The following is a 27,321-nucleotide window of genomic DNA, read 5'->3' on the forward strand; positions in this document are numbered from 1 at the left end:
CTGAGTAGAGGCCCAAGAAAGTGGAAGATACAGAGGTGATGGCTTCAAGATAGGCTGGGTCGGGGCACCTGGGTGGCTAACTGATGAAGCCTCTGCCTTAGGCTCAGGTCATGATCCCAGGGTCCTAGGATCGAGCCTCACATCGGGCTCTCTCCCTGCTCGGGAGGGAGCCCGCTTCCCTTCCTCTCTCTCTGCCTGCCTCTCTGCCTACTTGTGATCTCTGTCTGTCAAATAAATAAATAAAGTCTTAAAAAAAAAAAAAGATAGTCTGGGTCAACTAAAGGTAGAAGGAAGAAGTGTCAGGGAGGAGCCCAGGAGGTGAGAGTACAAGCAGCTCTGGGTGACTGACAACAGGATCTAGTTCTGGATCTTGGAATTGTGGGTTAGGGCTACTGTCCAAACATGTCTCTCCGAGGGGACATTTCTAACCTCCTAACTTTAGCTTTCTCATAGGCACTGTAAGTAGCGAAGGGCCCTGTATTGCTTTTGGCTGGTTTTGCTGATGTTCTGGCTTCTCCTATCTTCAGAATTTGGCAGTTAGGCTGAAGGAGCTCTTCCAGAGGCTCTGCTGTGCGGCCAAATGAAGGCAATTGCTTTTGCTGGGTGAGTAACTGGGAGGAAAAACTGTCATATTGGGGCAGCAGTACCTCCTGCCAGAACTTCCCTGCTTCCCTTCTTGCGCCTCTTATCCATTCCTCACAGTGAACAGATGCTCTTTCTACTTTTTAAGTAATCAGATCATGCCACTCTCTGGCTTAAAATCCTCACGTGGCTTCCCATCATACATTGAATAAAACCCAGACTTCTACTCCCTCGGTCCTCAACTCCTGGCCCTTACTTTGACTTCACCGAGCACTTTCTTTCCTGCTCGTCACATTCTAGTATTCTGCCTTCTCTGTTTCTGGAACACACCCATCCCAGATATTTGGGAGTCATCAACTTAGCGTTTCTTCTCAACTACAATATTCTTCCCTTGGATCATTACATGGTTGACTCCTTAGTTTCAGTGTCATCTCCCCAGAGAGGCTTCCCTAACCTCTCCACCTACAAGCCACTGTACTATTACCCACTTTATTTTCTCGTATTGCCACCACTAGTTCATATTATCTAATCTGTTTACTGATTTATTGTCTTCTTTTCCTGTTAGATTGTAAGTTCCATAAGTGGAGGTGTTTTGTCTACTACTACAGCCTTAATGCCTGGACAAATGTCTGGCATATATCAACTGCTCAATAACTTGCAATGAATAAGGAGTAAACAAATGAATGAATAAAGAATATAAGATAAATGAATGGATAAAGAATAAATAAAGGGATGAATAAATAAAGCAATGGAAGGAAGTGAGTAAGAATTAGCCTCATTCCTGCCCAAGGAATGAGGGTCTTGAATATCTTCTCACCTCAGAGGGAGAAGAATATGAGATGTGGGCAGCCTTTCTTCCCATGTGAAGAGCAGGTGCAGGAAATGGGGTCCTGGCATAGATTAACTATATACACTGGGGTTTGCTAACTCTGCCAGTCACAAGCTATCTCCTTTTTATTTTGTTTTTGGCTGGTGCTATGTGCCTCAAGGGGAACTGCTAGGACATGGAGAATCCTTCCTTAGGGAAATCTTAGTTGAAGACATAAAACAAATACATAGGACAAGAGAACTAATGAATTAGCAGTAGGCAAATATTAAGTAAGAGGTATAAATAGTAGGTTCCAGCTCATATTTCGGAGGCAAGCATCCCTTTGATTATATCATAGAGGACTGAAATGGATTCTGGGGGATAAGTTAGAGGTAACTAAAGACACATGACAAGAATCATGAGCAGAATAAGGTGGTGAAGAGCAATAGCCTACTTCGGGTGAAAGCCAATGGGTTTTAGAATCTGACATATTAAGTATAACTTCTTGGTAGAAACTGCCAGTAGGAATTCCAAGAGGACATGTCCATCAGGGCTTTGTTATGAATATGATCTGTGCCTTAACTTCATTTGCTCCTGCCTTGATTTACTTTTTCCTATTTTCTTTTGTTCTAATTTTTTCATTAAAAAAAATATACTGTACTCTCTCACAAATCTGTTTGGAAAAAAGTGGGGAATAATAAATATATATTAAAAACAGCACCTCAGGCAAGAGACAGATGTGTTAGTTCCCATTTGCCCCTGCCTTGTCTAAGCCTGTAAGGGAAGAATTATCAAATTCACTTTTACAATGTGAGGAAACAGGCTTTGAGAAGCCAAATCTGCCACTGGTCTCAGAGCTAGGACAGCAGGAACAGCACCCACATTTTTCTCACTCCCAATCTGTGCTCTTCAACACAACCCCACACAAAGGCTTTCTTCTTGAGATCCTGCCCTCCAAAGTTCTAGAACCAGGAGGAGTCTAACTGCAAGTATATCCTGGATATATTCTGCTGCTCTAAGCCTGGTGAGCCTACACATGTACTGACAGCCTGCCTTCGTCATACCTTATCCCCTCTGGGAGTGGTAAGTGACTGAAGGCTACCCCTAAACGTTGGTCTTGTGGGGTATGAGCCAGAAAGCTCCCTTTCTCTGGCACAGTGCCTGGCACATAGTGGACATACAAGTTGAATTGTAGCAATGAAATGGTCATCATTCTGTCTCTATAACTCAACTAAGTCTTTATTATTAGCAGGGATGGATCTTTCAGAAATCTCTAAACTAGCCATTACCCAGTTGTGAATATAGAAATAGCCCAGAAGTTTTGCTCTTGTGTTCTTCTCACTCTCTAGCTCTGAAGCATGCGGCAGTCACTCCTCCTTATCACTCTTAGAGGCTACCGTGCTCCCTTGGTATGAGCAGGATTGCTGGAATGTAACTCTACAAGGAGCATTTAGCCTGGGACACATAAAAGGTGTTCACCAAATGTTACTTCCTTTACTTTTACTTGCTGAGTCCTATTATATTTACTTCATTCCCTATCTCCCAATCTCAGAAAGTTTTTTTTTTTTTTTTAAGATTTTATTTATTTATTTGACAGAGAGAGATCACAAGTAGGCAGAGAGGCAGGCAGAGAGAGAGAGAGGAGGAAGTAGGCTCCCTACCGAGCAGAGAGCCCAATGTGGGACTCGATCCCAGGACCCTGAGATCATGACCTGAGCTGAAGGCAGCGGCTTAACCCACTGAGCCACCCAGGCGCCCCGTCAGAAAGTCTTTTGTCTAAGGACAGTAGCTAATGACCACAAAAGGTTTGAAAGTTAACAGAAGTGATGTCAAAAGATAGGGTGACAATACCAGATACAAGACTGCAGAGAGAACAGAAGACAGATGAGAACAGGATATTGGAAACACATTTATCTTCAGAGTAGGCTGGAACGTGGAAGATTGCATCTTTCAAACACAACTATGGCAATATTTCTGGTCCTATATGCTCTTCTAGGACCTTCATATTCCCCATGAAGAGGTGAAGTCCTATTTCTCCTCCCTTTGAAGCAGTTGGGGGGATGTTGTGACTCTCTTGATGAACAGAATTCAGAGGAAGTCATTCTGCATAACTTCTGAGGCTAGCTCATAAAAGGTAATATGGTTTTTACATAGTTCTTTGTCAAGATGCTCCTTCTTGGAATGTGGCACCACATTGGAAATCCAAATTAGCACTGCAGAGTGACCAGATAGAAAGGTCCTCAGCTAACAGCCATATGAACTACAGATTTGTGTGAATAAGCACTTTGATTTCAACTGCTAGCCTTCCAACTTGTAGCCTTCTTCCAACTGAGGCCCAGATATCGTGGAACAAAAACAAGCCATTCTCTATGTATCTTGACAAAATTCCTGACACAAAGTCTGTGAGATTAATAGATGGCTTTTTTTTTTTTAATTTTTTTTTTAATGTACTCTCTACCCCTGATGTGGGGCTTGAACTCATGACCCTGAGATCAAGAGTTGCACGCTCTAATGCTGAGCTAGCCAGGCGCCCCTACAGATGGCTGTTTTATGCCACTAAGTTTTGGGGTGATTTGTTATATGGTCATAGTAATTGGAACAAGGAGAAGAAAAGCAAAGGAAAATATGTGGAAGGGTAAGACCAGAGAAGTTCAGGGAGAAGAGCAGGATTAGAATATTCTGTAAGTTGTCAAAGAGCAATCAGGACTAGTTCTAATGGGTAGCAGCAGGAAAACACGTTACAGATGGGTATGAGAGATTTATTAGGCATTAAAACTCACCAATGACAGAATACATTCCCTTAATAAGTAATGAGTTCCCTGTCAAAAGGGATATTCAAATATAGACTGGATGAGGTTATTGAAGAGATTCACACATGAATAGAAGACTGGATTAAGGTAACATTAAGGCTCCTTCCAATCAGCAAAATGTGACAACAGATTAGATCTAGGGTACAAGGAAGAGAGACGAGACAGAGATGACAATGTCTGGAGTCTGATGAGGTCAGATACAGAGAGACTTAGAGAGGATTAAAATAAATTCTTTTTCATTCCTTTTGCTTCTTCCCCAGGTGATTGTTAATGGTTTCTCCCACATTCTACCTCCTCTCTAATACGTTCTCCACCGGGTACTCTTGATACTTGATTAATGCTCTCAGAATATGCTTCTTAGCAAGCCACTTCAAAGGTTTTTGATGACACCACTATAACCACATCTCAGCAAGTCATTTTATATAGTTCACACAGTACTCTTGCATTTATTATCTAATCTTTTCTATCTATCTTATCTATCTTATTATTACACTTATTATCTAACCTCCTAACCTGGGGGGCACTAAAATCACCACTACAGACATCTCACAATGAAGCTCAAGGAAGTACTCCACTGGTTCTTCATGTATCTCTCCCATGATGTCTTGGCTTTAGTTCTTTTCTATATTTGCCTTTCTCTCAGCTCTAAATGTTCCAACCTTTCCTGTCTTTCAAGGTCTATATTAAATTTTAGTCACTCTAGGGAATCACTAATTCCTACAACAAAGAGTGGTCTTTCCCTCCTTTTAACTCCATCGATAATGATGTAATAACAGTAGCCAATGTTTACTAAGCATGTACTACGTGCCAGGCAGTGTGCTAAGTGCTTCCATGTGTTATCTTCTATCCTCTGTATCACTCTCTGCCTTATACAGTGGGTCTCTGTATACACGTCTTCTTTCCTCTACTAGTTGACGAGGTCCTTGAGGACACAAGTGATGTCTGAGTCATTTCTGCTTTCTCCCAAGCTTAGCACAGCGCCTGGCACAGAGCAAGTGCTACATAAATATTTGTTTAATGCATGAGTCAATAATTCAAGCAGGCAGAGTTAAAGTTTACCTTTGCCTGAACAAATGGTTTTCAAGCACCCTTAAACACTTGAGAAGCACTCATTTATATCCACATAGTTAATGAGCTAAATTATAAATCATTCTTATCATTTTGTGACACTGGTTTCTAGGGACCTTGGCTAGAACCCATTTTAGTTTAGTGTAGTTTAGTGTAGTTTATGGATATGAAAATTATGGATTTTAGTGTAGTTTGTGGATATGAAAATAAAACCCACAAATACATATAACAACAAACTCCTTTTTGTGTAAATACATTCTAGAATTCAGAATAGTCTTCTCTAACCAGTCAAAATTAGCTAGGTTTTATAAGCTCATCTCCTTAGATGAGGACTACTGCTTCTAGACCTCTCCCTGTGGTGCCTAGTATGGTTATGGACTAGGAAGTGATTGCTGACTCAGTGAAAGGGCTGTGTTGGCTGCAATTTATAATCACTCATTACTGTTCAGATCCTATTATTCAGCTAAGGAGTCAGCATCTTTGAGGGGGCCTCCGTAAGTCTCAGCCAATTAAGTCAGTTGAGATGCTGCCCTGCGATTTGAAAACTATCCTTTTCTCTTTACTACTTAAAGGACAAGAATGGAAAAGTGACAACAGTGAAGGCCAAACAAATGAGCATTTTTGAAAGTCCTATTACAGAGGGTTGAATTCTGCTTAAGTGATTAAGAATTGTAACTCGCAAAAAGTTCTTGGATTCACATTCTGGAGTAATCCTAACATAAAATCAATCCTTTCAGCCGAAGATCACAATTTCAATTTTTACTTAAATACAAGTTCAAAACCAGGCCTGGTACAAAAATCATCCATCTTTCCCCCACCCCCTCCCACACCAGTGCTAAAGCAAAGATTACTAACATAACCCCCTGACACCCAAATTGTCTTTCACAAAACCTAGGTAAAAATGAGAAGATTAAGGGCACAATAGGAGAGTAGAGCAAAGGCAGCCCTGCTGTAATCACCGTCACAAAGGCTGGGCCACCAGCAGACTGCAGTGTTTACCCAGAGCCCTGGGCTAATCAGTGTACTTAATTATCTCAGGGCTTGCCAGCTCATAAGAAGTGATTTCTGAAGGCCTCTCTGGCTCCTCTTTGTCTTTCTATTTCTGCTGGTCATAAAAGAGCTTTGACAACAAGCCTTCCTCAACTTTCTGGCTCCTTGGTTTGCCCTGATAGCCAAAATAGGCATTATGTGAATGACTCTGATACAACAGCCACATTACCTTTCTCCCTAGACACAGTGTGACCTTCTAGAGAGAAACTCTGACACATGTAACAAAGTGCTTTCAACAGGCCATTGTAGGTTGTAGTTTAGAAATAAAATTTCCATGAAAAAAGGGGAAGTAGTCTGAAATGGTCTTGTAAATATCAGAGGCAAACTAATCTGAAGAGGTCAGAAAGCCCTGTATTCTTGCGGCTTGGTGGCGTTCAGGAAATGTTGAGGACTGAAGGATGAGGAGAGCAGCAATTAGGGATCCTTCTTTCACCCCATTCACACAAGCGGCTGATACTTATCCTGCTAAGAATTTCCTAGGTAAATTAAGCCAGGAAACCACCTGGACCTTTTTTCCTAGAATAATCTGCTTTTGTAGCAAGGCCTACTAATAGAAATTGGTTGAGTAACTAAAGATGGAGAAGGAAATTATAAGGGGAAAAATATGGACCAAGGACTCTCAAAAACCACCATGTGCCATGTGTTAACACCATGTGTTAACCACTGATTTATTCAAAATCCAGTTGCACATGAACATAGAAACAATATACATATATACAAAGACACTGGTCTACTTGGATAATCCTTAGGCATAGTTCCTCTATGGAAAACTGCTTATATTCCCTACTCTGGAGATAATACCATCTACCACTCACAAATTTCAAGTCAGAAGCCTGGGAGCCATTAGATTCCTCCCCGCTTCCTTTTACTTCCCATGCCACCAAGCTCTATGCCATCTCTCTTACATATATTTCGCCTCCTTTTAATGCATTTGCTCTTATTTCTGCTGTTCCCACAGTCCTCAACAGTTCCCACTTGCCTCATGCAAGAGCCTCTCCATTATTCCTTCCACTTCTAGGTCATGCCATTCCAGTTCTTTCTACACTTTTCACTTAACAGAAATGTGATCCTGTTACTCTCTCTTAAACAACTTCAGTGACTTTCCATAGCTCTGTGTAGCACATAAGCTCTTGTCTCCCTTTTCGCCCCCTAGGAGCTAACATCTATGGGATTCATTTATACTTCAACTCCTGTCACTATAGTGTCACAATAGTTACCCTATTGTGCAGCTACATCAAACTGAGCCTGAGAAAATATCTTGTCTATCTGTATCTCTTGGTTTGGGTTGCTTCCAAACCAGGCCCTGAAACAAGGGTATGGGTACAAGAGTTTAATTGCGACAAAGCCGATCAAGGATGTGCTACCACATAGTTTACCACCAGTGCCCCTCTGACAGACTGTACAGAACACCTTGGAACTGCCTCACTGAGGGTTAGCGGAGCTGCAGAGTAATCCACCTATTTACTGCTGGAGAGTCACTCCTGGAAGTATCAACTCCCTGGCACTTGTAGCAAACAGCTACTTGTCCAGAGAATATCCCCAGGCAGGCAGAGAAATTCAGGAATCTGTTGTCAGGCAACCTCCAGGGGTTCCAAAGACAGCAATAACATCTGCTACATCACACAGTGCATGTATTATGTCCCCTTTCTCTGTTGCATTCTTCCCACTACTGTCTTCCTGGGTCCTTTAAGATTTAGTCCATTGAAACCTTTCTTGACCTCCTGTAGGAGTGCTTTACCTCCGTGTCTGTGAACAGTCTCTTCTGTGGCAGCTGTTAGTTTACAGGTCTGACCCCAGACCAGGCTCTGGGCTCCCTGAGGGCAGTATCTTGGGTACCTGTCTTGGCATCTGGCACAGGGCAGATGCTGAGTGTCCATTGAAGAGGAAATGACTGTGTGTGTTAAAGAGAAAGGGATCCTATATTCCATATATGTAATTGAGAAAATCTTAAAAGAAATTAAATATAGGCTCCTACCATTTTGAATTATACAAGTCAAGCGTGAGAGTGCTGAGTAGGAATCTTGTATCCTGATTCAAGTTAGGTTGGCTCAGTTGCTTTCCCTATAAAAGTGGCCTCTAAGCTTCTTTTCAAGCTCCACAGATTTCAGGTGACTAAATCTGTGTGTGTAAGTGAAAGCTGAAGCCCACAAACTGTACAACAAACACATAAGGAAAAGCTTACGTGTGTGATATTCATCTGGATTTAAGGAAAGAATATAGGTGACAAAGACTTGGATGCTGGCAGGTTTATAATGCTGTGTAAACAAAAGAACCGCTGTCAGAAGGAGTCTCCTGGGTGAGAGGATACCTCCCAACGAGCAGCCTGGCAACTGCACAGGGCCTAGCTGGGCAGCATGGCCAACCCTAAGTTGGCAGGCGCCAATGCCCTGGATGGAACCCTGTTCCTTCTGTGAGCCTCTCTGTGGTGTGGTAGCACTTGATCATATTTAGGTTATAGACCCATGAAGAGCCACTTCCTAAGTTATCACCTAATCCCTGGAAGGTAGGCTCTGTCTGCACTTCTAGAAGGGAACACTGAATATATGTTATGCTTGGCCTCCCGAACTTTCAGGTAGTCTTAATCTTCCTAGAAATGTGACTAGGGGTAGAGGGAGGTTAACATAAAGAAGAATAGATGGGTTTTGGGGTCCTATGTATAACAGACTAAAAAAATATTAAGCCAGTTCATTTCAGAAAGCAAATTCTCTCTTTTAAAATATTCTGAACATAGTCACTGGCATTCTGTGTACATTGAATATGGATGGATATTTCTTAAGCACCTGGACTTTAGAAGTTTCAAATTTTTAATTTTTATTTTAGTTTTAATTTTCTTCTTGACATGCCTTAAAAACCGTATAATTCTTTCTCTAACAAATTGGTGGCATAAAAAAAGAGGCAGAGGGGAAAGAGAACTATTATAGAATAAGAGAGACTTGAGAGACATAACAACAAAATGACACCCGAAATTTGAATTCTGGTTCCAAGAAACTTAAGGTAGAAAGATGTCTGAGACAGTGGGGAAAAGTGAACATAGACCAGGTATGCTACAAAATTACTGTTTATTATGCTAGGTGTGATAATGGCATCAGAGATGCATGCTTTAGTATCTTCCCTGAAATGAATACCTGAAATTTGTTATAACATGCTCTAGCTATATCTCCCTTCACCTGAAACAAAAATCCAACAAAACAAAACAAAAACCGAGGAGGTGAATGGGGGAATAAAATTTAAGACTGGAAAAATACTGATAATAGTTGGAGCTAGAAAATGGATACTATCATGGCTCATCACTGTACCCTTTCATTTTAGGAATGTTTGCAAAAGTATATAAAATACAAACAAAATGGGCTACAGCAAAAAAAAAAAAAAATTATATGCAGTGCTGTTTAGAATTTAATTGTAAGAAAATTATTTTACTAAACATTCTTAATATGCCTGAGGGGTATGTCATATTCCTATCAGAAACACTGAATCATTATTGCAAATAATTCTTAATTGGTGAGAAGGGAAAGATAAGAACATAATGTGGGTTTACTCGGCCTGTCCTAGAGAATTATTACTTTTGAGGACAGTATACAGCATAAGGGGAGGGGTCTAAAGAGCCAACCAGGCCAGCAGCTGTCCCTGGCACACTGGCTATAATTATGTCCATAGCGTAGAGGCCGCTTTTGGGCAACCAACTTGTGTAACAGAAACCTGAGTAAGGTAGAGGGCCCACAGTGACCAACCCCCATGGTGAATACGAATAGGTCCCTTAGACCACCCACCTCAGAATATCCATAAGCCCCAGCTGACCAATGGGTACTTCCACCAATGGGCTACCAGGCACAGGTACCCAAAACAGAAAATTCCCTATGTTCCCAGATCTCTTCACTACTCTCTCCTTAACTACAGCCCCCCACCACTGCCTCAGGGCAGACTGTCTCTCCTCTGCTGTCCCGCCTGCTGCTCCCTGCAGTATATTGAATAAAATTTATCTCCTTTGTTATGCCTTGGGTGAATTCTTTCACTACCCATGCTACTGGCCTCCACCTATTCAGGCTGTCTGTCCTACACATTGGTCATATGTAACTTCAGGGAGCTACTGTTTTTGGATGGCTCCCTTCCCTTATACATGAAGGTATCTTGGAGAAAGAGGCAAAAGGGGGAAAATAAACAAACCTAGGAGGCTGTAAATAAAGCATGTGAACACAGTCACAGACGCTAGGAGGCTGTGCTGTATTGCACTGAGGTTCTGGCTTGATCTGGTGTAGGCTTTGTTACTGACTCACTAACTCAAGGAAAATCACTTGCTTCCCCTGAATTTCAGTGGAAGTTAGGACTCGATGCTTTCTAACATCTCTTCCAGCAAAGATAGTTAAGTGTATGATACCAACAAGAAAAACAGACTCTGACAGGAGCATGTAGCCAGGGAAAGACAAGAAAGATAAGGCTAGTCTCAATATGGGAGACCAATAAGGACAAAGGCAGGGCAAAGAAGAAAAGAGGCCAAGATGACCACTTGTATCCCTATGAAGTAGCCTCAAGATGGGCAAAATTTAAGAGATCTTTCCAAAGTTGAGTCCAGACTGATATCAAGTAGAAGCCTTACCTTCTGGTGACAGCAAAGCACAGCATGCACATTCCATGTAAGAGTTCTGCAGCGTGCTGCAGAAACGTGGCCATCTTGGGATTCTCATCCACTGGTCCTTGTACCGAGAGGAAGCAGCCATGAAGCTTGTTGATCAGACCTATGTTCACCACGTAGCTAGATGTAGGAAGAAACATCTGCATTATCAGTCTGCACGGGCTGGCAATGTCTTCAAAGATAAGTTTGAAAAACACAGGCTTAGACCCCTCTAACAAGCAAACAACACAGGTCTGGGTAAAGCATCTCAACTAATAATTTCCTTAGATTTAGTCCTGAATAATCAGCTATTTCTGTAAGTGATTCTCTTCCCTCTTGGTTAGTCTGATCCTATTCTTCAAGAAAGATGAGTAAAAATGATTATGTGATCATTTTTAGTGGTCTAAAGAGCCTGTCAATAGTTAAAATGACTTATAATTACCTCTACACTTTTGAAAAGCAATACATTTTAAAGTATCAGACAGCCAATTCACTAGAATGTAGGGATTCAGAAAATAAGATGGTGCTACCCAGATATACTCTTGTTACAACCCAAATTTCTAATGCCATATGTAGGTTCTCTATTTTTCAAAACCTCATCACCATTAAAAGTATAACAGTGAGAATCTACTTGCTTTCTGTTATAAAAAGTACTAGTCTTGACAGTTGACAACAGCATTTAAGAAGTCACTTTCAGGGGCGCCTGGGTGGCTCAGTGGGTTAAGACTCTGCCTTCGGCTCAGGTCATGATCTCAGGGTCCTGGTCGTGATCTCAGGGTCCTGTGATAGAGCCCCACATTGGGCTCTCTGCTCAGCAGGGAGCCTGCTTCCTTCTCTCTCTGCCTGCTTCTCTGCCTACTTGTGATCTCCTTCTCTCTCAAATCAATAAAATCTTTAGGAAAAAAAAGAAGTCACTTTCATCTTTTCAGCCTATCAAACAGCTTTCCAGAGCTGTTTGTTAAACTGGACCAAAAATAGTAGTTCTTTTATTAGTCTGCAAAGCAGCTATTATTGAAAATAGTATTTTAAGATTATGAATGACCTTGTAGATAAATCAGACTTAGCTTAGAGATTTTATACTGATTCAGTGCTCTTGTATATGAAAAGAGCAGGACTTTGAATATGGAGAAAATCAACACGTTAACTTCTAGCAATAAATGCAAAGGGACTGATGCTTCCGTTCATATGTGCACTGTAATCCCCATCACTATTCATTTACCAATATACCTTTTTGTAAAAGTAAGGAAAATCTGATGAATAACTCTATCTGGAGCTTCTTCTTCTTCTTCTTCTTCTTCTTTTTTTTTTTTTTTTTAGATTTTATTTATTTATTTGAGAGAGAGAAATCACAAGTAGACGGAGAGGCAGGCAGAGAGAGAGGAAGGGAAGCAGGCTCCCCGCTGAGCAGAGAGCCCGATGTGGGACTCGATCCCAGGACCCTGAGATCATGACCTGAGCTGAAGGCAGTGGCTTAACCCACTGAGCCACCCAGGTGCCCCACTGGAGCTTCTTCTAAGTTTACTACTTAGAAGGTTCAATATACTGCCTCCTTTCTCCTTTTACATTAGGAAATATATTCACCCAGGCTACTCAATATCTCCTACAGCTTTAAAATTGGGAAGTATGAAATGATGACCACCAGATCTATTCTCTTGTAATGAGCAAAACTGACAGATATATGCACACAATGAGGATGTTATCATATTCTGATTTAATAGAATCAGACTAAAAAAATGGACTTACATTTGCACAAAACTTTTCAATTTAGAAGATGTTTTATATTAATCATCCCAATGAATTATCCCAACAATCCCATGAGAGAGCAGATAGTGACAGTTTGGTTTTTGTCCACCTAGCATATTCCCCTCTCCTATTCCATGAAGTCCTGGTGGGATTCTTAAATATTGTGCTCTCCTACAACAGCAGAAGTTAGTATGTACTCCATGACAGTCACAGTATTCATCAGCCTGGTCATAAAAACGAGTTCTAGGATGGTACATGACCTAAAAAGGACCAATCAGGATCTTCTGTGGGATTAACAGAAGACCATAGGATGAATCTCTTTTCTCTGGGGATATCTAAACTGAGAGATATGAACCTGGGGTTTGCTGGTAGCTAACTTACTTGTTACACAAATATATGCTTATAGGATGAAGCCAAGCAGAGACAAGTCAAGTGAAAAAAAACAGACAAAACCCAGATGGTATAATTGGAGTCTTAGCATCTAGCTCTAAACTTCTACCTTTCCAGTTAGAGAAGCCATTTTACTAGCCATTTTGCTTAAGTTATTTCAGGTTAAGTTTCCAAAAGAGTTCTAACCACAGAAAGTGAAAAAATTACTTTTTCTGATTATAAAAGTAATACAGGCTCATTATGAAAATGCATATAGCAAAGAAAAGCAGGAAAAAACAGAATAAGTTTGCCATAATTTCCCCAAAGACAGCTACAATTTGATACGTTTCCTTTTGTCTTTTTCTATTTGAGTTTTTCCTCTATATGATTGACATTAAATTGAATTTTATTCAACTATTTTAGGCATTTTCTAAGTCATTAAAAGTATCTTTGTAAGCATTACTTTTTAAACCTATAAAAACTGTATTATTGGGGGGGGAGTCAAGATGGTGGAGAAGTAGCAGGCTGAGACTACTTCAGCTAGCAGGAGATCAGTTGGTAGCTTATCTAAAGATTGCAAACACCTGCAAATCCATCGGCAGATCGAAGAGAAGAAGACAGCAATTCTGGAAACAGAAATACAACCACTTTCTGAAAGGTAGGACTGGCGGAGAAGTGAATCCAAAGCGACGGGAAGATAGACCCCGGGGGGGAGGGGCCGGCTCCCAGCAAGCAGGGAGCAATGGAGCACAAAATCAGGACTTTTAAAAGTCTGTTCCGCTGGGGGACATCGCTCCAGAGGCTAAACCGAGGCGAAGCCCACGCGGGGTCAGCGTGGCCTCAGGTCCCGCTGGGTCACAGAAGAATCGGGGGTGTCTGAGTGTCGCAGAGCTTGCGGGTATTGGAACGGGAAAACGGGCTACAGAGACAGAGCAGACAGTAAGCTCGCAGCTCGGGGTTACCTTGAACCAGTCGCAGGCTCAGTGAGCTCGGAGCGCGGCCGGAGGTCAGGCAGACGAGAGCTACTGGGCGATGTTCTCTGAGGGCGCACTGAGGAGTGGGGCACCGGGCTCTCGGCTCCTCCGGGCCGGAGACCAGGAGGCCGCCATTTGTATTCCCGTCCTCCGGAACTCTACGGAAAGCGCTCAGGGAACAAAAGCTCCTGAAAGCAAACCCTAGCGGATTACTCAGCCCGGCCTCTGGTAAGGGAGGTGCAATTCCGCCTGGGGCAAAGACACTTGAGAATCACTACACCAGGCCCCTCCCCCAGAAGATCAACAAGAAATCCAGCCAAGACCAAGTTCACCTACCAAGGAGTGCAGTTTCAATACCAAGGAGAGCAGCAGAATTCCAGAGGAGGAGAAAGCAAAGCACGGAATTCATGGCTTTCTCCCTGTGACTTTTTTAGTCTTGCAGTTAAGTTAATTTTTTTCTTTTTCATTTTTTTTCTCTTCTTCTGCTAATTTTTTTTTTAACTTTTACCCTTTTCTTTTTTAATGTTTTTTAACTAGTTTATCTAATATAAATATTTTTTCTTTTTAATATTTTTCTTTATTCATTTTCTTTTTTAAAATTCTTTTCTTGTTTTTCTTCTTTCTTTCTTTTTGAACCTCTTTTTATCCCCTTTCTCCCCCCTCACGATTTGGAATCTCTTCTGATTTGGTTAAAGCATATTTTCCTGGGGTTGTTGCCACCCTTTTAGTATTTTAACTGCTCCTTCATATACTCTTATCTGGATAAAATGACAAGGCGGAAAAATTCACCACAAAAAAAAAGAACAAGAGGCAGTACCGAAGGCTAGGGACCTAATCAATACAGACATTGATAATATGTCAAATCTAGAGTTCAGAATGACAATTCTCAAGGTTCTAGCCGGGCTCGAAAAGGCACGGAAGATATTAGAGAAACCCTCTCGGGAGATATAAAAGCCCTTTCTGGAGAAATAAAAGAACTAAAATCTAACCAAGTTGAAATCAAAAAAGCTATTCATGAGGTGCAATCAAAAATGGAGGCTCTCACTGCTAGGATAAATGAGGCAGAAGAAAGAATTAGTGATATAGAAGACCAAATGACAGAGAATAAAGAAGCTGAGCAAAAGAGGGACAAACAGCTACTGGACCACGAGGGGAGAATTCAAGAGATAAGTGACACCATAAGATGAAACAACATTAGAATAATTGGGATTCCAGAAGAAGAAGAAAGGGGGGGAGCAGAAGGTATACTGGAGAGAATTATTGGGGAGAATTTCCCCAATATGGCAAAAGGAACGAGCATCAAAATTCAGGAGGTTCAGAGAACGCCTCTCAAAATCAATACGAATAGGGCCACACCCCGTCACCTAATATTAAAATTTACAAGTCTTAGTGACAAAGAAAATCCTGAAAGCAGCCCGGGAAAAGAAGTCTGTAACATACAATGGTAAAAATATTAGATTGGCAGCTGACTTATCCACAGAGACCTGGCAGGCCAGAAAGAGCTGGCATGATATTTTCAGAGCACTAAACGAGAAAAACATGCAGCCAAGAATACTATATCCAGCTAGGCTATCATTGAAAATAGAAGGAGAGATTAAAAGCTTCCAGGACAAACAAAAACTGAAAGAATTTGCAAACACCAAACCAGCTCTACAGGAAATATTGAAAGGGGTCCTCTAAGCAAAGAGAGAGCCTACAAGTGGTAGATCAGTAAGGAACAGAGACAATATACAGTAACAGTCACCTTACAGGCAATACAATGGCACTAAATTCATATCCCTCAATAGTTACCCTGAATGTTAATGGGCTAAATGCCCCAATCAAAAGAAATAGGGTATCAGAATGGATAAAAAAACAAAACCCATCTATATGTTGCCTCCAAGAAACTCATTTTAAGCCCGAAGACACCTCCAGATTTAAAGTGAGGGGGTGGAAAAGAATTTACCATGCTAATGGACATCAGAAGAAAGCAGGAGTGGCAATCCTTCTATCAGATCAATTAGATTTTAAGCCAAAGACTATAATAAGAGATGAGGAAGGACACTATATCATACTTAAAGGGTCTGTCCAACAAGAAGATCTAACAATATTTTAAAAAAAAGATTTTATGTATTTATTTGACAGAGAGAAATCACAAGTAGATGGAGAGGCAGGCAGAGAGAGAGAGAGGGAAGCAGGCTCCCTGCTGAGCAGAGAGCCCGATGCGGGACTCGATCCCAGGACCCTGAGATCATGACCTGAGCTGAAGGCAGTGGCTTAACCCACTGAGCCACCCAGGCGCCCCAGATCTAACAATTTTAAATATCTATGCCCCCAACGTGGGAGCAGCCAACTATATAAACCAATAACAAAATCAAAGAAACACATCAACAATAATACAATAGTAGGGGGCTTTAACACTCCCCTCACTGAAATGGACAGATCATCCAAGCAAAAGATCAGCAAGGAAAAAAGGCCTTAAACGACACACTGGACCAGATGGACATCGCAGATATATTCAGAACATTTCATCCAAAAGCAACAGAATACACATTCTTCTCTAGTGCACATGGAACATTCTCCAGAATAGATCACATCCTCGGTCCTAAATCAGGACTCAACTGGTATCAAAAGATTGGGATCATTCCCTGCATATTTTCAGACCACAATCCTCTGAAGCTAGAACTCAACCACAAGAGGAAGTTTGAAAAGAACCCAAATACATGGAGACTAAACAACATCCTTCTAAAGAATGAATGGGTCAACTGGGAAATTAAATAATTGAAAAAATTCATGGAAACAAATGATAATGAAAATACAACGGTTCAAAATCTGTGGGACACAACAAAGGCAGTCCTGAGAGGAAAATATATAGCGGTACAAGTCTTTCTCAAGAAACAAGAAAGGTCTCAGGTACACAACCTAACCCTACACCTAAAGGAGCTGGAGAAAGAACAAGAAAGAAACCCTAAGCCCAGCAGGAGAAGAGAAATCATAAAGATAAGAGCAGAAATCAATGAAATAGAAACCAAAAACACAATAGAGCAAATCAACAAAACTAGGAGCTGGTTCTTTGAAAGAATTAATAAAATTGATAAACCCCTGGCCAGACTTATCAAAAAGAAAAGAGAAAGGACCCAAATAAATAAAATCATGAATGAAAGAGGAGAGATCACAACTAACACCAAAGAAATACAAACTGTTATAAGAACATACTATGAGCAACTCTACGCCAACAAATTTGACAATCTGGAAGAAATGGATGCATTCCTAGAAACATATAAACTACCACAACTGAACCAGGAAGAAATAGAAAGCCTGAACAGACCCATAACCAGTAAGGAGATTGAAACAGTCATTAAAAATCTCCAAACAAACAAAAGCCCAGGGTCAGACGGCTTCCCGGGGGAATTCTACCAAACATTTAAAGAAGAACTAATTCCTATTCTCCTGAAACTGTTCCAAAAAATAGAAATGGAAGGAAAACTTCCAAACTCATTTTATGAGGCCAGCATCACCTGGATCCCAAAACCAGACAAGGATCCCATCAAAAAAGAGAGCTATAGACCAATATCCTTGATGAACACAGATGCGAAAATTCTCACCAAAATACTAGCCAATAGGATTCAACAGTACATTAAAAGGATTATTCACCACGACCAAGTGGGATTTATTCCAGGGCTGCAAGGTTGGTTCAACATCCGCAAATCAGTCAATGTGATACAACACATCAATAAAAGAAAGAACAAGAACCATATGATACTCTCAATAGATGCTGAAAAAGCATTTGACAAAGTGCAGCATCCCTTCCTGATCAAAACTCTTTAAAGTGTAGGGATAGAGGGCACATACCTCAATATTATCAAAGCCATTTATGAAAAAACCACTGCAAATATCATTCTCAATGGAGAAAAACTGAAAGCTTTTCCGTTAAGGTCAGGAACACGGCAGGGATGTCCATTATCACCACTGCTATTCAACATAGTACTAGAAGTCCTAGCCTCAGCAATCAGACAACAAAAGGAAATTAACGGCATCCAAATCGGCAAAGAAGAAGTCAAATTATCACTCTTCGCAGATGATATGATACTATATGTGGAAAACCCAAAAGACTCCACTCCAAAACTGTTAGAACTTGTACAGGAATTCAGTAAAGTGTCAGGATATAAAATCAATGCACAGAAATCAGTTGCATTTCTCTACACCAACAACAAGACAGAAGAAAGAGAAATTAAGGAGTCAATCCCATTTACAATTGCACCCCAAACCATAAGATACCTAGGAATAAACCTAACCAAAGAGGCACAGAATCTATACTCAGAAAACTATAAAGTACTCATGAAAGAAATTGAGGAAGACACAAAGAAATGGAAAAATGTTCCATGCTCCTGGATTGGAAGAATAAATATTGTGAAAATGTCTCTGTTACCTATGCAATCTACACATTTAATGCAATTCCTATCAAAGTACCATCCATCTTTTTCAAAGAAATGGAACAAATAATTCTAAAATTTTTATGGAACCAGAAAAGACCTCGAATAGTCAAAAGGATATTGAAAAAGAAAGCCAAAGTTGGTGGCATCACAATTCCGGACTTCAAGCTTTATTACAAAGCTGTCATCATCAAGACAGCATGGTACTGGCACAAAAACAGACACATAGATCAATGGAACAGAATAGAGAGCCCAGAAATAGACCCTCAACTCTATGGTCAACTAATCTTCAACAAAGCAGGAGAGAATGTCCAATGGAAAAAAGACAGCCTCTTCAATAAATGGTGTTGGGAAAATTGGACAGCCACATGCAGAAAAATGAAATTGGACCCATTTCCTTACACCACACACGAAAATAGACTCAAAATGGATGAAGGACCTCAATGTGCGAAAGGAATCCATCAAAATCCTTGAGGAGAACACAGGCAGCAACCTTTTCGAACTCAGCTGCAGCAACATCTTCCTAGGAACATTGCCAAAGGCAAGGGAAGAAAGGGCAAAAATGAAGTATTGGGATTTCATCAAGATCAAAAGCTTTTGCACAGCAAAGGAAACAGTTAACAAAATCAAAAGACAACTGACAGAATGGGAGAAGATATTTGCAAACGACACATCAGATAAAGGACTAATATCCAAAATCTATAAAGAACTTAGCAAACTCAACACCCAAAGAACAAATAATCCAATCAAGAAATGGGCAGAGCACATGAACAGACATTTCTGCAAAGAAGACATCCAGATGGCCAACAGACACATGAAAAAGTGCTCCATATCACTCGGCATCAGGGAAATACAAATCAAAACCACAATGAGATATCACCTCACACCAGTCAGAATGGTTAAAATCAACAAGTCAGGAAATGACAGATGCTGGCGAGGATGCGGAGAAAGGGGAACCCTCCTACACTGTTGGTGGGAATGCAAGCTGGTGGAACCACTCTGGAAAACAGCATGGAGGTTCCTCAAAATGTTGAAAATAGAACTGCCCTATGACCCAGCAATTGCACTACTGGGTATTTACCCTAAAGATACAAACGTAGTGATCCGAAGGGGCACGTGCACCTGAATGTTTATAGCAGCAATGTCCACAATAGCCAAACTATGGAAAGAACCTAGATGTCCATCAACAGATGAATGGATCAAGAAGATGTGGTATATATACACAATGGAATACTATGCAGCCATCAAAAAATGAAATCTTGCCATTTGCAACAACATGGATGGAACTAGAGCGTATCATGCTTAGTGAAATAAGTCAAGCAGAGAAAGACAACTATCATATGATCTCCCTGATATGAGGAAGTGGTGATGCAACATGGGGGCTTAAGTGGGTAGGAGAAGAATCAATGAAACAAGATGGGATTGGGAGGGAGACAAACCATAAGTGACTCTTAATCTCACAAAACAAACTGAGGGTTGCTGGGGTGAGGGGGGGTGGGAGTAGGGGGTTGGGGTTATGGACTTTGGGGAGGGTATGTGCTTTGGTGAGTGCTCTGAATGTGTAAACTTGGCGATTCACAGACCTGTACCCCTGGGGATAATAATATATGTTTATTAAAAAAAATTTAAAAAAACAAACAAACTGTATTATTGAAAAGTTTTAACATAAGCCAAAGAAAGACAGACAGACTAGGATAACAAACCCCCATGCACTTACCATTCATCCCTGATCACCAACAACCATGGACAGTCCTATCCATCCAGACCATCCACATCTTGTATTATGCATAAGCAAATCTAAGTCATTACATAATTTCATTCATAAATGTTTTACTTTGTATCTCTAAAAAATAAGAACTTAAAAAAAACCCCACAATACCATTACATCTGAAAATAACAGTAATTCTTAGCACCATCAAGGAACTAGTATTCAAAATTCCAAAAGTATCACAAAGTCTCAACATTTTTGGTAGTTTTTTAAAAAAATTAGCATCCAAATAAGAATCATACATTATAATTGTTTACTATATCTTTCTAGGTCTCTTCTTACTCTGTATGTTACCCCTCCATCTCTCTCTTTTCTTCCTTTGTAAATTTATTTGTTGAAAAAATCTGGTTGTTTATTTTATAGTTTCCTGCAATCTAAATCTTGCTGATTATATCCCTGTCATGTCATTTACCATATTTTTTTAAACTATGTATTTCCTTTAAAGTGATCTAGATTCTAGAGATCTGATTGCATTCATGAACATCATTTTTTTTTTTTTTAATGGGTGAGTAATTTCCTACCAGTGGAACATTTCTGGAGCTTCTGGTAGTTTTCAGTATCCATCACTATAAACCATGTTGGGATAAACATTTTGTGTATAAATCCTTGCCAGACTTCAAATTATTTTCTAGAAGTAGAATTACAGAGCCAAAGAGTATGCAGATTTTCAGAGTTTGTGATATGTACAGCCCCCTTACATTAAAAAAATCTTGAATCAATTTATAATCCTCCCTGTAGGGTATGAGAAAACCACATTCAGTCTGTGGGGGCTGATATTCCTATTCCCATCTGATAGATGAGGAAACTGAGGCTCAGGGATTGTGAAGTACTAGCCTAGTGAGGAGAGATATGATATCCTAAGGTCTTCTGACTCCTGATAAGAGTGTTCTTCCCATAAAATACACTCTTACCTTACTGAGGTATGAGTTATTGTTGTTGTTGTTTTTCGGGGTGGGTGGGGAGGAGCAGAGGGAGAAGGAGAGAGAGAATGTTAAGCAGGGTATGAAGCCTCATGTAGGGTGTGAATTTCACAACCCTGAGATCATGCTCTGGACAGAAACCAAGAGTTGGAAGCTTAACAGACTGAGCCACCCAGGCACCCTGAGGTATGAGTTTTTTAAACAAGAATGGAAAATATTTTCTCAGACCATTCCTGAGACTAATAATGACCACACAAAACTTCAAAACCACCTAGTTTTGAGATGAAAACGGTTTAACTGGATTTCCTGTACTGATCTTGAAATAGCCAGAAAGGAGGAAAGACTTGTAGAATGAATGAAGCAGCACAGAAAAATCAAACCAAACCATAATGAACACCATTGAGTGGGTGGTCCTTTCTGAGCAAGGCCTTCTTTGGTTACTGAGGACCATCAATGGTGCCTACTGAGTCTGACCAATGTTTTTCTAAACTTCCTGGGTCCTGAATCTCTGCTCTGGCAATCTTTAGATGATTTGCCCATGAAGACAGTGAAACTAAATGGCTCTGAAGGATCAGTGCAGAAAAATTCATTTTGCCAACTTCACAGTTTTGAGGGAAGAATGTTGAATCTTCCAATGGATGTTGGGATCAGCAGCAACATATCTTTTACACTAACTGTTAGCCTGAAATTATAATGTTGAGACTGTTACCCATATACTAGATGTAAAAACTTTAACATGGACTTCTTAGAATATACATCCTGGAAGAGAGGCTGCTGTGAATGCTCCAGAGAAATGGGCCTCTCCATTTATTTTACCATTTGAAATTAAAAACGAGTCCCTCTGCAGCTTTTGCCACTGGAATGTGTAAGTTGCAAGATTATCTGTCTCTTCTTCTTTGCCCACCCTTGTTCAGCTACCCACTTTTGCCCCAAATGAAATGTCCGAAGGGTTCTATTTCTGAACTAGGTTTAGTAAACTCATGCTATTCCATGGTTTCAACTATCTTCGATATGTCAATAACTCCCAATTCTCTATCATTTGGTCTACTGCTTTTCTGGACTTCTTGCCAGAAGTTCATGGATATGTTCAAACAAAAGCTCATCAACTCTTCTCCTGAAATCTGCCAACATTGTCTAATTGAATATCACCAATTCATCCTATAAATGATGCAAGAGATGTGGGGGATAACTATTTGTAATCATGCATTAATCCACTCAATTATTTCTAATATATATAGATTATTATTAACATATTGATAATAATATTATTATTATTTATGATAATATATAATTTCTAAATATGATACTGATGCTAACCTCAAGGACCTCTTAGAGACTGACACCTAATAATTTCTATAAGAGGGATGTTCAAAGTAATACTACAGTTTAGCAGGAAGACCTAATTTTGGCTCAATGGGTCAGGTTATTTGGAGGTCTTCAAGTCTTTAAATGAATTCCCCAGTATTCTGGAGGTTGAGAGACAGAATTTGGGTCACATATTTTTGAGGGGCAGAGATCTAGCCAATGTAGTGTGTTCCAGCAGCAGTGAGCTCCTGGATGGAACAATACGAATGGTTAAACACAATTCATGATACAGCAGCTCTTGATTTTGACAGAAATAGCAGCGTTTCAGTTTTGCAGTGCTCTTCTAGGAGTCATTTCCAGAGATCTAGTCTAGAACCTGCTATTTCAGTCCTTGTAACAATTTGGTAAGCACATAACTCCATGTATTAAATTCTTTCTGCTTAAAATAGTTTTGATGGTTTGTTTCCTACAAATGAATTCTGATTATAACAAAGGCCAATAAACAATATTCACCCTCACTAGTGATAAACACAATGTAAATGAAGATGACACAAAATGCCATTTCACATCATCAGACTGGTAATTCATGTGTGCTAACATAAAACAGTGATAAAGATATGGGGAAATGGAACTGTTATCCTTTGCTGATGAGAAGTGAAGTTTGTATACTTATTTTTGGAGAACAATTTGGCATTACTTAGTAAAGTTAAACATGCATTTATCATCGCATTCATAAATTCACATTATAAACATGTAAACTCAAGAAACTCCCATTTAGGTGCAAGAAAAGAGTTCTACAAGGATGTTCACTACATCATTTCTTGAAATGCTGAAGAAGTAAAAATTACTGTCCTCAGGTGGAAAATGGATAAGGAAACTGTGAATCTATACATTTAAAAGAATCTGTAGAGCAGTTAAAATAAATTAATCAAAATGAAACAAGATGGGATTGGGAGGGAGACAAACCATAAGTGACTCTTAATCTCACAAAACAAACTGAGGGTTGCTGGGGGGAGGGGGTTTGGGAGAAGGGGGTGGGATTATGGACATTGGGGAGGGTATGTGCTTTGGTGAGTGCTGTGAAGTGTGTAAACCTAGTGATTCACAGACCTGTACCCCTGGGGATAGAGTATTATGCCTCCATCAGAAAGGATGAATACCCAACTTTTGTAGCAACATGGACGGGACTAGAAGAGATTATGCTGAGTGAAATAAGTCAAGCAGAGAGAGTCAATTATCATATGGTTTCACTTATTTGTGGAGCATAACAAATAGCATGGAGGACATGGGGACTTAGAGTGGAGAAGGGAGTTGGGGGAAATTGGAAGGGGAGGTGAACCATGAGAGACTATGGACTCTGAAAAACAATCTGAGGGTTTTGAAGGGACGGGGAGTGGGAGGTTGGGGTACCAGGTGGTGGGTATTATAGAGGGCACGGATTGCATGGAGCACGGGGTGTGGTGCAAAAATAATAAATACTGTTATGCTGGAAATAAAAAATAAAATAAAATATATATTAAAAAAAAAATAAATTAATCAGATGTATATGCATTAACATAAATAAATCTCAACAACATGTTGGGTGAAAAAAGAAGTAGACAAAACAGTATGATGGCATTTATGCAAATTTTAAATACATGAAAAAATAGAAAGTAGATAATGTACTTTATGGATATCTATTTGATCTTTAAATACAGATGTACAAATAATTTATACATATGTTTACAAAAACATACACGTACATATTTTTATAGACTGCTTATATATAAAACACACACACACACACACACATATATATATTATAAAACCATGCATGGGAATGATATACACAAACTAAAATAGTGATTTAGCTCCTGAGACGGAGTAAGGGGAAAAGCATGAAGATGGGAAGTTAGCTGCATCTGCGACATTTGGTTTTCTTATCAATAAGAAAAAAAAATCTAAAGCAATATAAAAAAATGTCATCAGTTACTGAAAAATGTTATCAGTTGGTACTTAGGTGTTAGGTGTATGAGACTTTTAATGTGCTCTTGAATTTGGTTTGCTAGTATTTTGTTGAGAATGTTTCCATCTACCTTTGTTAGGGATATTGGGCTGTAGTTCTCTTGTCTTGTAATTTGTTTTCTGGCTTTGGGTAATGCTGGCCTTGTAAAATGAGTCTGGCAGTGTTCCCTTTTCTTCAGCTTGTCTTGGAACAGTCTGAGAAGGATTGGCATTAATTCTTTAAGTGTTGGTAGAATTCGCCAGTGAAACCATCTGGTCCTGAGCTTTTTTCTGTTGTGTTTTTGATTATTGATTCAATCTTCTTACTCGATACAAGTCTGTGCAGATTTTCTATTTTTTTTTATGATATATGGTCTTGGTAGTTGTATTTTGTAAGCTTTACGCACTTCTATGTTGTCCAAATTGTTGGCATATAATTGTTCATAATAGTCTCCTATGATCCTTAGTATTTCTATGATATCAGGTATAATATCTCCTCTTTCATGTATAATTATATTTCAGTCCACTCTCTTCTTGGCTGGTCTAGCCAAGAAGGTATTAAAGGTTTTGCTAATCTTTTCTATTGTTTTCCTATTCTTTTTTTCTCATTTATTTCTCCTTTAATCTTTATTATTTCCTTCCTTCTACTATCTTTGGGCTTCGGTTGTTCTTTTTCTAGTTTCTTGAGATGTAAAATTAGGTTGTTTATTTGAGATCACTGTTGTTTCTTGAAATATGTGTCTATCAATATAAAATTCCATTTTAGAACTGCTTTTTGCTGTGTAGTATAAGGTTTGGCTTGTTGTGCTTCCATTTTCATTTGTCTTAAAAATATTAAAAAATTTCTTCTTTGATCTACTGATTGTTCAGGACTGTGCTGTTTAATTTTCAGCTTTCCTCCCATTACCATTTTCTAGTTTCATACCATTGTGGTAGGAAAAGATACCCGATAAAATTTCTATGTTCTTAAATTTGTTGAGACTTGTTTTGTGACACAATATATGATCCATCCAAGAAAATGTTCCATGTGCACTTGAGAAGAATATATATTCTGCTTCTGTTGGATAGAATGTTCTATGTATATTAGGTCCTTTGGTCTATAGTGTTTAAATCTGCTCTTTCCTTATTGATTCTCTGTGTGGAATATCTGTCTATTGTTGGGAGTGGGGTATTAAAGTCAATAACTACTATCATATTATTGTTTATTTCTTTTAGTTCTATTAGTATTTGTTTTATATATTTAGGTGCTCCAGAGTTGGGTACATAAATACTTATCACTGTTGTAACTTTTTAGTAGACTGACCCTTTCATCATTATACAATGACCCTCTTTGTCTCTTTTTAGGTTAAAATCTATTTTGTTTGATATAAATACAGCTACCCCTGCTTTCTCTTAGTTACCATTTCCTTGAAATATCTCTTTCCATCCCTTCACTCTATGTATGTCCTTAATGCTAAAATGAGTCTTTTATAGGAAGCATATTGTTGGATCTTGTTATTTCCCATTCAGCCACTCTATGTGCTTTGATTAGAGAATTTAATCCAATTACACCACTAGTAGTTATTTATTAGTAAGGACTTACTATTTTGCTGCTTTTTGATTGTTTTTATACTTTCCTTATTCTTTGCTTTTCTTGCTGTTTTCCTTTGTGATCTGATGACTCTTTGTGGTGGTGTGATTTGACTCTTTATAATAATCTTTTGTGTATCTACAATAGGTTTTCCTTTGTAGTTACCAAGAGTCTTAAATAAAATATATTTATTACATCCTACTTTAAGCAGATTAAGTTTGACAGCATATAGAACCTTTATGCTTTTACTTCTTCCCTGCTCACATTTTAGGTTATTGATGTGATTTTTTTATATTTTTATTTATATTTTTTATAATTTATATTTTATATAATTTATATTCTCAATAATTTGTTTTTATATTTTTATAAAAATAATTTATATTTTAATAAATAACATATTTTAAATAAATATTTATATATTTTATAAATAACAACTGATATTTTTATATATATAAAGTACATATTTTATATATATTTTAGGATATTGATGTAATAATTTATATATATTTTATATATTTTTATAAAATATATATATTTTAAAATTAAAGCATATTTTATATTTTATAATATATATTTTTACAGGTTGATGTAATATTTATATTTTTATTTTTAATTTTTATAATATATATTTATGTATAAATATATAAAATATATTTATATTTTATAAATAGAAAAGATATTATATTATATAATTTATATATTTTATATTATTATATTGATATAATAATTTATATTTTTTAATATGTGTTTATCCAATAACAGATTACTGTAGTTATGGTTAATTTCAATATATTTGATTTTTAACCTGTAAACTAGGGTTTTAAGTGAATTGTGCACCACCATTACAGTATCAGACATTCAGACTTTGCCTATATGTTTGCTATTTCCAGTGACTATTACATGTCCATGTGTTTTTGTTGTTATCCTCCTTTTGTTTTAGCTTGAAGAGTACACTTTAGAGTTTCTTGTAAGGCAGGTCTAATGGTGGTGAACTTCTTCAGCTTTTGTGTATTTGGGAAAGTATTTTTTCCCTATTTCTGAAGGACAGCATTACCAGGTACAGTATTCTTGGTTGGCTATTTTTTCTTGCCATATTTTGAAAGGTGGTGCCTTGATGTTGGGCAGGGCTGCAGGCTGCACTCTAGGTAGGCTGCTGGCTGTACTCTGATGTTGGGCAAGTTTGCCAGCTGGGTTCTCTGGTTGTGAGGGGTTCCCAGCTATATCTCATAGTTGGATGGGGCTATAGGTTATGCTTTGAGATTTCTCAGGGTCACTGTTCAGGCTTCCTGTTTATGTGTGGGTCAAGAAACCATGATCAACAGTTGGGTAGAGATGCTGGCTTGGCTACCTGCC

At 39.0% G+C, this 27,321-nt stretch overlaps 1 protein-coding gene across 3 annotated transcripts in view; it reads right to left on the reverse strand.

Moving 5' to 3' along the window:
* Window positions 1–27,321, reverse strand: part of SCAPER (S-phase cyclin A associated protein in the ER) — a 520,882-nt gene that overhangs the window by 48,095 nt on the left and 445,466 nt on the right. For all 3 annotated transcript variants that reach the window (XM_032342354.1, XM_032342353.1, XM_032342352.1), the window contains one exon: window positions 10,910–11,065. In XM_032342354.1, the coding sequence (XP_032198245.1) occupies window positions 10,910–11,065 (156 nt within the window). The remainder of the gene's footprint in view (window positions 1–10,909; window positions 11,066–27,321) is intronic.

Source organism: Mustela erminea, chromosome 5 (assembly GCF_009829155.1).
Source record: "Mustela erminea isolate mMusErm1 chromosome 5, mMusErm1.Pri, whole genome shotgun sequence".
In the NCBI taxonomy this organism is placed as follows: domain Eukaryota; kingdom Metazoa; phylum Chordata; class Mammalia; order Carnivora; family Mustelidae; genus Mustela; species Mustela erminea.